General features: G+C 48.1%; 1 protein-coding gene across 1 annotated transcript in view; it reads right to left on the bottom strand.

The window, feature by feature from the left end:
- Positions 1 to 12,846, bottom strand: part of LOC146812815 (alpha-2-macroglobulin-like protein 1) — an 820,867-nt gene extending 808,021 nt beyond the window's left edge. Inside the window, exon 1 of the mRNA XM_085615206.1 lies at positions 12,755 to 12,846. Within this exon, the coding sequence (XP_085471332.1) occupies positions 12,755 to 12,846 (92 nt within the window). The remainder of the gene's footprint in view (positions 1 to 12,754) is intronic.
- Between the last annotated feature and the right edge of the window lie 798 nt (positions 12,847 to 13,644).

Raw genomic sequence — 13,644 nt, 5'->3', positions numbered from 1 at the left:
GCCAGCTGTCTTGCGACAGCCAGCCAGACATGCGCATTTCAAACTTCTCTAACCCAGCTGTCTTAGACAGTTAAGTAAGAGAAAGCACAGGCCTCCAGTGGTCTTGAGAGCCCTGGGAGAGGCCACTCCCTCCAATTGTGATGCTCCTCTCATGCTTGTTTACAGCATGAAAGCAGCGCCAGGATTGGTTAGGGGAGTTGTTGAGGGTACCGAGCTGGAGACAGAACAGAGAAGAAAACCAGAGCGCGGAAGCAGGAAGGTAAGTGCCTATTTCTTTTCTTTATTGAATAAGTATACAATATGCTTAAGTATATATTGAATCTTTATTTAATAAGTAGAAGTTAAATGAATGCAGTTACACACGCCCCACCCATTTCCCAGCCACCACTGCCACTGTGTCTCAATGCATCCAGCAGGAGACTTTCGATAGAAGAAAAAAATTGACTCATTTAACTAAGCACTGTGCCTGTTGAAATTGTAAACCTTTATTTGTATATGCAACTAATGTTTCTCTCATTACACGTTTAAATATTTTGGACCTTCTCCTTTCACATGCATTACATGCACTCCAGTGGCCACCCACTGCTGCTGCCCCTGCAGCCCCTCCCCTCCGCCTGTCTCCCGCTACCGTCACCCAGCTGAACCTCCCTCCCACCTCCCCCATAAAATGCCTGCCGCTGCGTGGCCGTGCAGCAAACACACCACTGGCGCGCTAAAGGCAAGCCCGTCTCTGCCCATCCATGACCCGACCGCGACCAGCGCCAGGGACCCTGGACCTCCGCACCACCAATGTTGCGACCCAGAAGCACTCCACAAACTCAACCCGGGCCGCAACAACAACTGCAAGCTAGCTTCTCCGGCCGACAATCATGGACCCTTCAGCTGCCCCCGCTGCAGACAAACCCACAGCACCGCAAGGAATATGGACCCAGTACAACCCACCCGCAAAAACACACCCAAACCAAAGACCCTGCAATGCATCCTCCTCAACGTCTGATCCCTCCACAACCACGCCACCGAAATCTGGGACATACTCAACAGCACCACCCCGGACGTAGTGTTCTTCATCAAAACCTGGACCAACACCACCTCGGGCCCGGGCATCGCCATCACCATTGCACAAGGGTACAAGATCACCAGGAAGGCCTGCCACACCTGCCCGGGAGGAGGAATTGCCATCATCTACAAATACACTCTCCTCCGCCTGAGCACGCTCCCTGACAAACCCACAGACCTGATGGCGCACCTGCACTTCAAGATACAGGCCAGCCCTTTCACCACCCTCTGAGGAACCCTCATTTACCGACCCCCTGGACCACGCGGACCTTTCACCAACTCCATCACAGACATCATCTCCATGCACGCCATCGCATCCACCAAGTGCACACTGCCTGGAGACCTCAACTTCCACCTCGACAACCAGCTGGACCCCAACACCACACCCCTCCTCGACAACCTCCTCAATGTTTGACTCTGCCAAATCATAACCGAACCCACGCACTCAGCAGGACACACCCTCGATCCCCTCTTCACAACAGGAAACTCCATCACCTGCAGTCACACCACGAACTCCCATGGACCGACCACGGTTGTGTCCACTTCACCATCAGAACACCAACCATCCACAAAGACTAGCACCTGCTCCCACGTAGAAACTAGTCCAGAATCACCGACGACCAGCTCACCTCTTCACTCATCACCTCAACCAGCGCCAAAAACAATGACCCCTACACCGGAGCCCAAACCCTGCACAGATGGATCTCCGACAACGCTAACACCATAGCCCCCCTCAAGAAAAACAACAACACCCACGACAAGAAAGCCAGGTGGTTCACCACCGAACTTCGAGAGTCCAGACGCACTTGTCACCGCCTCTAAAAGACCTGGAGGAACACCAAATCCAAGGAAACACACGACAACTGCAAAGCCGCTACCAACGCCCACCATCAACTCATCAGAAAAACTAGATAAAAAGCAATCGAAGACAGAATCTCCACGCACGCACACAATAGCAAAGAACTCTTCAACATCATGAAGGAGTTTGCACCACCCACCAGAGAGGCAACTGACATTCCTCCCTCCCAAGACCTCTGCGACAGACTGAGCACCTTCTTTCACCACAAAATCCAAAGCATCTACGACAACTTCGTTGAAGATAACTAACACACGGAACCCTCCTCACCAACCACCCCAGACAAACTGAAACCAGTGATGGACAACTGGACAGCCCTCACCACCAAAGACACACTGAAGACTATGAAGTCAATCAACTCCGGGGACCCCACGGATCCCTGCCCCCACCACTTCTTCAACAGAGCCGCCGACTCTATCGCACCCATGCTCCACCACACCATTAACCGCTATCTGGCGAACGCCTCGTTCCCTGATGACTGGAAACACGCTGAGATCAACCATCTCCTAAAGAAACCCTCGGCTCACCCCACCGACCTCAAAAACTACAGACCCCTCTCCCTGCTCCCAGCGAACGTCATCGAGAAAGCCGTCAACAGCCAACACGCCACTTTCATCGAAGAGCACATCAGCCTCGACTCCTCTCAATCCGGCTTCAGAAAAAAACATAGCACGGAAACTGCCCTCCTCACCACAACAGATGACATCTGCACCCTACTGGACAAAGAAGAAACAGTAGCCCTCATCCTCCTTGACCTCTCAGCGGCATTCGATACAGTTTCCCACCGCACACTAATATGCAGACTCCACGAAGCAGGGATCCAGGACTGTAGTGTAGTTCCTATTTCCCTTATAGGCTCTGCGCATTGGAATAATATACACTATAGTTTTTGCATAGGACTAAGGTCAGTATGCTCTTATCAAGTACATTAAACTTAATTACTTTGTGTGAAAGCTAACTCAGAGGTCACTAGAAACTTCTCGAATAAACAAGAAGGGTTTAGTTTCTGACAACCGAATAAACATGAGAACTTTGTTTCCCTTAGAATCGGAACATGTCTCAGAATCGGGGATACAATAGATAACAGTTTCACTCAGTCAATCGTGCATGCTTAATTTCTCCAGAGTTACATAGAAATAGATAGATGGGCGTTTCAATAAAAGGATTTATTGAACAGTCTTGTTTCTCGTGTAAGAGATATGAGCTGTTACAATCATTAGACAGTAAGCAAGATATAATGTGCACAGCGTAAGCAGTAACAAGAAATAATACTGTAATAGCATTGTCTTTTTCTATGACATATATTTATATATACATACATAAATAACACAGGCTAAAAAAGTGAATACTCGTCTGATGCTTCTAAATTGTTCTACCCCAGTGTACCTAATCTAAGTGTAGTGCGAGGTAAGAAGTAGGTGCTGTTTTCTATAGTATGGTATATACTAAGTTTATATGCCAAGAGTCCCCCCTAGGTTCTAGTCATCTCCATACCTTTAGAATGAGAGAGGTGGGAATCTCTTTCCGGGTCTCAAACTCTAACACCCCGTGAAAGGAGTCAGAAAACCGGAAGCTGGAGTCTCTGCGAGCAGGGATGACAGTGTCTGGTCAGTGCGTCAGACCGGGATATGGTCTCTTCCAAACTTGCCGTGGCGAACCATGCAGTCAAGTCGTGCCGTGCCGTGGTTTGCCATGGTAAGGGAAGGCATATTTATACCTGGAAGGTGCTTAGGAATGCTAGCATTGATGTAAAGTCAGGCAGAGGAAAACATCATGGATGAACCCCTAAGGAATAGTAGTTCATGCATAATAGATGAGTTCTTGGAGAAATCAATAATCCTAGCTAGGGAAAGTCCATACGGCTTAAGGGTCTGGTTTCTAAGAACTCTTTGTGACGTGGGATGGACGGATGTAGGTGACCATGCCTGTATTTGGATTGCATGGCTAATGCCTAATTAAGGACTGGGATTCTATGCCTAAATAAGGGCAATGTGAATTGTACCTATATAAGGACATGATTCAGGGAAACCTATATACGGGCATCGAAATCGAAACACAACAGAACAAAGCCCTCGACTGGATGCGCTCCTTCCTCTCCCGCAGAACACAGTGGATCAGACTCCCCCCCCTTTCCTCTCGGACCCTAAACCAACCACCTGCTGAGTCCCTCAGGGGTCCTCCCTCAGCCCCACGCTCTTCAACATCTACATGGCTCCACTCGCCGCATCGTCAGAACCTTTGGACTCAACATTGTGTCATACGCACACAACACCCAACTTATCCTCTCCCTATCCAATGAACCCAACACCGCCAGACACAACTTTCGGGAAGGCATGGAAGCCGTCGCCAAATGGATGAAAAACAGCTGCCTACAACTAAACACCAACAAGACAGAAGTACTCATAATGGGACCAAACCCCGATGTTTGGAACGACACCTGGTGACCCCCCACCCACGGAAACCCACCCACCCCCACGGACCACGCTCACAACCTGGGAATCATCCTGGACTCCGAGCTCAAAATGGACCGCTAGATCAATGCCGTCTCGTCCACCTGCTTCCACACCCTCCGCCCCCTACATAAGACCTTCAAATGGATCCCCCTCAAACACAGAAAAACTGTCACTCACGCCCTGATCCCCAGCAGACTCGACTATGGCAACGCACTCTACGCCGGAATCAGCAAAAACTTCACCTGCAAACTACAGAACATCCAGAACGCTGCCGCAAGACTGATCCCCAACCTTCCAAGTCACTGCGCACACTAAACTGGCTCCCCATCGAGGCAAGAGTCACCTTCAAGATGCTCACCCACGTACACAAGTCCCTCCATGATACCAGACCATCATACCGAAGAGCCGACTCAATTTCCACGCACCCAAAATAACCCTACGATCAGCCCAGCTCTCCTACGCTGACCTCAAGACCTGGCTCTTCGGCGAACCCCCCCCCACCCCGATGGACCGGAACCTACACCGTCTCCCTCCCCCAGCATCTTGAGACCCTCACGGGTGAGTAGCGTTCTCTACAAATGCCTGATTGATTGATTGAAGTGGGAAGATTTCTAAGTACAAAACCCACATTTGAGTCTCAGCGTTATCTCAACTTACGGTCATCTTGGGCACTTCACACTGTTTACTGCCCAGAATTTGTTGACGCAAATGATAAGATTTCTTCACAGGAAAGAGGCAGTTCAGCCTTTAACACAGTCCCAACAGTTTGGACATTTTCACTTTGATGTCCAAAGCACACGGTTCAGTTTTCTGATAGTTTGTGCCAAGTACATGCTTGGCTCAGTTCTCATTTTACAAAAATTGGTAGGCGACCTCTGCTCAAAGTTCTACAATAATAACTAATAGATGATTATAGATAAATTAGAAATGTTTTCTTAAAAAAAACATATGAACTACTACTCATTTAATATTGCTGCTTTTGGTGAATTTGAAAATTTCACATGCACTATGAACTGCTGCCTTTGTGTCTATGTTTACTTTGGGCGAAAAAAGTATTTTCGCATGGAGGTTCAATTTTCCCACACATGGTTTGACAGTCCGGCAAACAACACGTACAAACACATTGCCTTTCAGGATATTTGTCCCCTTGTTTCTAAATTAACTTTTATGCATTATTAACATACAAACTTTAATATTGGATTATTTTGTACATCTGCCTTTTGTAAAACACAGCCATTGATTTTTTGTGTGCAAGGATGTTTTTTGACAGTCACAAGGAGCGTGCATGTAACTGTTAAATTGTATACAAATTTAATAGATTTTCACCTCACACACTCGCAAATTTAAAGATTGCTTATTAGCAGTTAGATTCTTTATTTAACTGTATTTTTAGCCTGCACAATTTCTCAATGTAAAATGCATTGCTTTTCATATCTTTACAGACAGAGCGTATTTTTTGCAAGCGTGTGTTTAAAGTTGCTTGGTTTATTTATTTATTTCTTTTTTTGCTGGCACGATTTATGAATATAAAATATATTGGGGCAAATGTACAAGAACTTAACGCTGCCGTAGCCTCAATTCTTTGACGTTACGGTGGCTTTTTTTTATCGCTGTAAGTTGCCCCTAACTGCAATTAGCAACACTTTTCTGGCTTAAACGTGAATTTTTAAGATCACCACTTCTGTTAGTGTGACTTACGAAAATGAGATGCCACGGGGGCGTTTCTGTGCAAAAACTGCTGCTAACCCCACTTCGCGATATTTACAATGAAATTCCCATATGGCGATAATCCCCCGAAACTGCGGCTAAGTCCAGTTAGAGGCAGTTTTTTAAGACTAGAAAATAGCTGGTCTTAAAAGTGGTGCAAAGACTTGGGACCACATATTAGATGTTTGGGTGCTGGACAGCATTGCAAGGAACATTGCTGCGCTGCCCTGCTCCAAAACAAAAGGTCCGGGATGTGCCCTATCAATATGATAAGGCAAATTCCTAGGCCTCCTTCATGAAAAGTGTTGCATCGCTGCGACAAAACAGTGTTGCGACAATTTTAACTGCGCCATCCTTGCAACACCATGGATGCACTGTATTCAATGTACGGCGCTCCATGTCGCAATCAATGATAGATACGTCTGGAATCCTGATATATCTGGCAGCGCTAAAGTCACCCATTGCTACAGTTGGGTTGCAAGCATGATGCAACTCCAGCAATGCATGGGGCCAGCATATCCCTATGGCACTGCTTCACCCTTACACCTGCCATGAGGCAGGTACAAGGTTTTGACGCAGTGGTGTCCTATAATTGTCCCTGTGAAATCTGAGAGACCTCACTGCTCCAATCCTACAAGGTTTTGTTGTGTGGAAACGCCCACCCTGCGTACATCATACCAGATGCAGGGTTTCACAAGTTCACGCATGTGCTTAGATGCGTCACTTTGTAAATACGGCGCAATGTGGTGCAAGATTCACACTGCAAGTACCTCAAGAAAATAACGCACCAGTGGACTTAAACTTCTAGAATCAGCTCAGGATTAAGCCTACCTGTCTTTTTTTCCCTACGATGATGCACAATGGCTGCCACGTTGCCACGTGCCAACACAGGCACCCTTGCACCATGGTGCAAGGGTGACTGTGTTGCGGAGTTGATTGATGTTGTGGCTCCCTCTCTACTCGAGACGTCTGCAGGTGCTTCTGGACTATTGGAGGGCAGGAGTGAACCAGTTGGCCTTCTTGAAGTGTTGTTTGCCTGATCTTTTCTTGAAGGGTACCAGGGTGTCGGGGCAGTTGGAGATCCATGTGTGGAGGTTGCGCGCCTCGATGTTGGCATCTGTAAGTGTTGGCGGAGTGGTGGTACTGTGGAGTTGACGAGAAGTTCTTCGGTGGCCTTGATCCAGCTGCAAGGGGGGGTGATGATGGCAGTGGTGTATGGTGGGCGTAGTGAAGGCGTGGTGTTGGCGAGGTTCACCAGGAGGGGGGTGGTGTTCTGATCACTGGGGTTGTCCAGGTGGAACTTGAGGTCACCAAGTAGGATGTAGTCAGTGGATGGGGGAGACTGGGGTGCGATGAGGTTTACAATGGCATCAGTGAATGGGGGTTCATGAACCAGGGTGCCTGTAGACGAGGGTGCCGCGGAGGGTGGTGTTGGTCCGGATCTGGTAGTGGAGGTGTTCCATTCTTGCCGTTGGGTCATTAGAGTGCATGGTCAGTCAGAGTGTGCCCTTGTAGATGATGGCAATGCTTCCTCCTGGATGGTCGGGGTGATCCTTGTGGGTGATTTTGTAGCCGTCGGGGATGGCGATGACGATATTTGTCCGGAGGAGAGGTTGGTCCAGGTTTACGTGAAGAAGGCGATGTCTGAAGAGGTGGCGTCAAGGAGGTTGCAGATTTCTGTGGTGTATTTGTGGAGGGACCGCACGGTGAGGATTATGCAGTTGAGCCGGTCAGGTGTGCTGTTGGTCGGCTGGCCGGCAAGAGGCGCTAGTGTGCTGATGTGGCAGGAGGTGCGTTTGCACTTTTGGCAGGCACTGGGTGCAAAGGTATTCTTCTGTGATGCTAGAAGGCTGACGGCATGGCGTCCAGGGTGGAGGTCAAGGAGGGTGCTGGCGTCGTAGTGGTGGAGTGTCCTAGAGTCAGGGTCCCTGGTGCTGGGCGCGGTGCAGGGACAGACAGACGCAAACAGGCTTGCCTTCGGCGCACCAGTGGCATGCCTGATGTGCATGGCCACACAACATCTGCCATTAGGTAGTGCTGTAGGGGGGCTGGGAAGCTGGGAAGTGAGAAACACGGGAAAGGACACTGGAGGGAGCGGGGATGTGGGGGATGCTGTGGCAACGAGGGAGATGATAGGGAAAAAGTAACTGTAAAAAAAGCACAGGAAAAACAAAGCCAAACAAAGCAAAAATAAAAAAAGACGAAGGTAGAAAAGCAATGAAGAAGAGTAGAAAGATTAATAGGAACAGCAGAAAAGAGGGGCTGGAGGGCAGTCAAGCTGCAGAGCAGTGAAGCCCTATAACTGAACCACTGGGGATGATGCGAAGGCAGGAGCCGGGGGGTGGAAGAGGGTTCTCAAACATTTGACCTCTGGGTCAGAGGAACCAGCAGCAGCAGATGGGGACAGCAGCAGCAGCAACCAGACGGTGCAGCACTGTGGGAAGAGGAAGTCCACTAAGGGTTAGTCCCTAGTGCACACAAAGGCATACTAACAGAGGGCAAGGAAAGGCAGCACCACCCAGTTGCCTCTTCCGATCTAACAGTGGCGAACAGATTCCGTGTTCCTCAGTGACTAACGGCAGATTAAGCTACGTACCCAAGGGCCTGGGCCAGAACCAGCCGATGCCCCTGGCACTCACTGTCAACAATGGCCGATCCCAGCAACTTGAGCCAGTTAGTAAGGTCCCCCACCAGTCTTATGCGGTGCCCTCGGTGATGTAGGTCAGCTGCACCGCAGGGATTGCTCAGGGCGTGGTGTGCATCACCCACAGGTGCTAAACCTGAGCCCGACTCGCCCCCGGGCCTCCTGGTATGCAATGCAGACCTCCCTACATTGGTGCATCTACCATTCACAGCTCCAAGGTGTGCCAGGTGGTCTTCTCACACAGGTCAGCAACGTTTCTCCATGCGACCTGCCAGACTTCACCACCAGGTAAGGGTGATCTCCAATGCCTCAATGTCTACCACCACGGCCCAGCAACTCCCCAGCACGTCTGCCTCCCACTCTGGGTCACTGACATAGGCCCAGTGAGGTCTCTGGGCCCCGGGGACTGTCCCCACTTTCAAGGTTTTGGCTGCCATGGTGTTGCAAGGAGGTTGCTATGACAATTCATGCATTACTGGTTTTTCCAAGACATGCGCCTTGTTTCATAACTGTAGCCCTGAATCTGCATTTCTCCTTCCCTAGGGACTCTGGCTGGTCATCCTGGCTATTGGGGTTTTTTGGGGGGTTGTTGATCTGTGCTGCACTTGGCCCTGGATGCTCCGTTCTGCATCCCATTGGTTTTATTTTCTATTTTCAATTGGAGGTGGACTTATAGGCAAATTTTGCTTCTAGAGGCAAAAAAACTTACGTTGGGCTGACTAACGTGAGTTTTTTTCCAGGTATTGGGCCTTTCGTCACTTTTCTCTCACTAACATCAAAATGTTTATCGCCTTGAGCTAGTGTTAGAGGCTATTTTCACTGTGTCTAGCTGTTACTATCGCCATGTAGTGGCGTATTGTAAATATATCGCTAACAGGGCGATAGTTTTTGGTGATAGGCCTTGTTAAGAAAACTGGCGCTAATTAGCGTTAGCGTTAGTTAGCAGCAGTTCTTGTACATATACCCCATAGTGTTTTTTTGTTTGCAAACAACAACATTTTCTTTGTTTTGCAAAGACGTTTTGACATGCACACACAACAGCTACATGGCATGCGGAAATGATTGGTTTTTATCTCACACGCTCACAAATTTCAGGATCAATTAGTAATAGTTGCATTCTTTTTTATCAGTATTTTTAGACTGCACGATTTCTCAATATCAAATAAATTGCGTTTTATTTCTTTACAGACAGAACATATTTTGGGCAAGCTTGTTTTTACAGTCCCAAGGAAAGCGCATAGAACTATTACATTGCATACGGAAGTGATTGTCTTTCATCAGATGCATGAGATGGAAACTCATATTTGCCAGTTCAAACTGCTCACCCACAAGTCAAGGGAAGAGTAGTAAGGAGGTTAAGACAAGGTCTCACGATAGAGGCAGAGTAAGTGTAGTTCAGGGGAAATGCTGGGCAGGTGCAAACACTTGCAACTGTCGCCCAGTGGGTCAGTCAGAAACTTACATTTAAAGTCAACAAGGCCCTGAGGGCTGTGAGAAAAGTCCCTAATAACTAATTTCTAATACTAGACCTAGAGAGAGCAAAAATGACATACACTTGGAGGAAGGAAACAAAGCCAGAAATGCTTTCTGGGCCAAACTAATCTGGGATGTTAAGTATCACAATTCAAACTCATTCTGGAGAATGGTAAACAACATAAACCCTTGAAATGCTGGCTAGTCTCCAACCTCTCCGAGCAAACCTGGTCCTACCTTCTACTCACTCACTTCAATACAGACTGTGTCAGTATCCCAGAGAACTCTAACTCAAAGCGACTATCCAACCTAGTCAGGGAGAACTCCGCCAAGCCTGAAGACAGCACAACAATTGCACAATAAGTTGTAGAAAACTCCCATAATTTATTTAAGGATATACCAAATATCTGTGCTAATTCCATCCAAAGGCAGATCAATAATGGTCGCAGGGGCCCCGGGCCCAAACGGCATTTCGCCAGTCATCTATAAAGAAGATGCAACACAATGGGCAAATCACATGGTCCCCCTATTTAAGTATGCCCTTATAGAAAATGGAGTTCCATCGCCCTGGAAATGCTCCATTATATCACCAATCTTCAAAGACCAAGCCAGTCCAGAGAACAACAGGCTAGTTGCCCTCAGCGACAACCAGGCAAAGTACTATGCTGGTGTACTACTGGAACATCTGATGGACTGAGCAACCACAAAGACCATAAAACCTGTTAACCAAACCGGTTTCACAAAAAGATTGGAACATTAACTAACGTCATGGAACTGTTGTTACTAATGAGACATTTCCTAGCTATCATAAAGGAAAGTTTCCAATTCTATGAAGGACACAGGGGCGAGAATTAGACTTTTCTTCCTTCGCTTTTATTACAATAATTAAGCTCCAGCAGCTAGATCCTAAGGCCAACTATGAACAAAAAACTAAATTTCCCATGAACCATAGGGAAAAGAAACAATAACAAGTCCACCAATCAGGCATCAGCCAGCCGTATAATGTCCTGTGAAGCCTATCTAGCCTCCTTTTTCTTCCTGCGACTGCTGTCGTCCTCCAATATGATCATTCCTGTTTATTGGATTCCTCCCATGGGGACAAAATTGACATGTTATTGCCACTGAACCGGACAATGTATCATTGAGTACAAAACAATCAATATCAGAGCATTGAAAACAGTAAAAGGAGCATAATTGGTATTATAAGAATACTTTAGCATAAATACACCGATCTGAGTACCAATCATTGGTATCTATGAACCTCACCAAAACCACATCTTTGCAATGGGAGGGAAGAAAACATTTTGAGGCAAACAGTTCCTGGGGGATGAGGGGGGGGGCTAATCCTCGCCTCTATGTCCTTAATAGAATTGGAAACTTTCCTTTACGATAGCTAGGAAATATCTCATTCTACGGCAGGAAACGGAGGTGAGGATTAGGCTAGTTCAAAGCTTACCCAACACAACTCTTGCCAGAGAGGGAACCGGTTTAAAATAGAAGGTCTTAAAGGTGGAATCATTTGACCAATCGACTGCCTTGAGAATATCCTCTAGGCGAGCCCCAAGACAGAAAGCTTTAGAAGCCATAGCCCCTCTCACTGAGTGGGCTCCAAATTTGGAGGTGTCAATTCCAGCTTCTTGCATGAACCACCTGACCCATCTGGCAATCATAGGGGACGAAAGGGCTTTGTGAGAGCAATCAACGATTTTCTCTATGAGGACAGAGTTTGTCAGTCATTCATTCATATGCCTTAATAGTGGGAACCACACACAATTTAGAGGACTGCCTCAACGATGGGTAGGAAACCAGTGTAGAACCAGTCTTCGTTCTACGAGAAATGTGAAATTTTACCCCCTCCGGGGTGAAGATTCTACCTGTTATGTCCAGAGATCTGACATCCGAAACACGTCGACAGGATAACAAACACAGCAATATCGCCATCTTTGCCGATATTTGTTGTTTTCTGGAAATATATTGATTAGAGGGCCAAGATTGGAAGAGGAGAAGAACCTTGTTAACGTCCCAAAGGGACGTGTATCTGGGTTCTGGAGGAACTGAGAGCCTGATACCTTTCATCAGTTTTCTGACCCATGGGTGATCCCCTACTTCATGTCCATCCATCGGGAGGTGGCCCACCGAGATCGCTGACCTGTATGTGTTAATGGACCGATACCAGAAACCCTTGGATGTCAGGGCTGCCAGAAAATTCACCACCTGGACAATGTCCGCCCCCAAGGGATCAATTTGGAGTTGGAGACACCAACCCAGCCATCCGGGCCAGGGGGAGCCATACCGCTTATTGGTATTGTCTGCCCAGGCCTTCACAAGTAAGGAGGAAGCCTGTGCTGGAAGGCCTAGGACTTTCCAACGACTCCTGTAACCCTCCAGGCCATGAGGTGGAGAGATCCCACTAGAACCATCGGGTGAGGATTGCTCTGGTGATCCCTGAGGAGATAGGGAAACAGGGGTAGAGGAATTGGAAAATCCCAAGAAAGTTCCATCATCGCTGGAAACCAAGCTTGAGATCTCCTAATTGGTGTGATCACCACTACATCTGCGCCCTACCTGTGCACTTGAGCAGTTAGCCTTGTGATCATTGCGAACGAGGGAAAGGCGTAGGACCGTTCCTTGCTCCAATCCTGGAGGAAGGCATCCATAGCTGTCGCATGAGGGTCCGGCTTCCAACTGCAATACCTGTCAAGCTGGAAATCCAACCGGGATGCAGAGATCCATGAAAAAAGGGCCCCACCTGTCCTGGATCAGCCAAAAGACCTGAGGATTTAGTTTCCATTTGCACTCTCGCCACTGGAGAGATTCCAGCCTATCTGCCACTTGGTTGGGTCTGGTCCAGATCTGAAAACGCCTTCCCCCCGAGATGATTGACGTAGCGCACTGCAGCCACGTTGTCCATTTTGAGGAGAACCTAGCAGTTCACCTTCTCTTTGGTCCAGCATCGGATAGCGAACAACCCTGCCATAAGCTCCAGACAATTTATGTGCAGAGACTGTTCAGTGGAGGGCCATTTTCCAGCAGAGGAGAACTCTCCACATCGCGCGCCCCATCCGCAGTCACTGACTCGATCACCAAGTCGGGTTGCGAGCCAAAAATTGCGCTTGCGCTCCATGCCTGAATGTGGGCCGGCCACCAGTTCATCTCCTCGACTGCTTCGGAGGACAACGGGACTGTCTGCGAGTACAAGAGTCCCTTCCTGAGATGTTCGATCTTCAAACGCTGGAGGGCCCTGTAATGGAGGCGGCCAGGAAAAATCGCTTGTATGGAGGATGAATGAAGACCCACTATCCACGCCAGATGATGGAGGGATATGTGAGATTTGGAGATGGTTCTCCGTAACCCATGGTGTTTCTTGGCCAGTTTGCGCAGGGGAAGGCTGAGGGATGCCTCGACTGACTTTACCAAGAAACCCAGGAACTCGATTGACTGTAATGGGGTGAGAA

This window comes from Triturus cristatus, chromosome 7 (genome assembly GCF_964204655.1).
Source record: "Triturus cristatus chromosome 7, aTriCri1.1, whole genome shotgun sequence".
Lineage (NCBI taxonomy): Eukaryota > Metazoa > Chordata > Amphibia > Caudata > Salamandridae > Triturus > Triturus cristatus.
The sequence above is the reverse complement of the archived record's forward strand: the minus strand, read 5'-3'. Positions and strand labels throughout refer to the sequence as shown.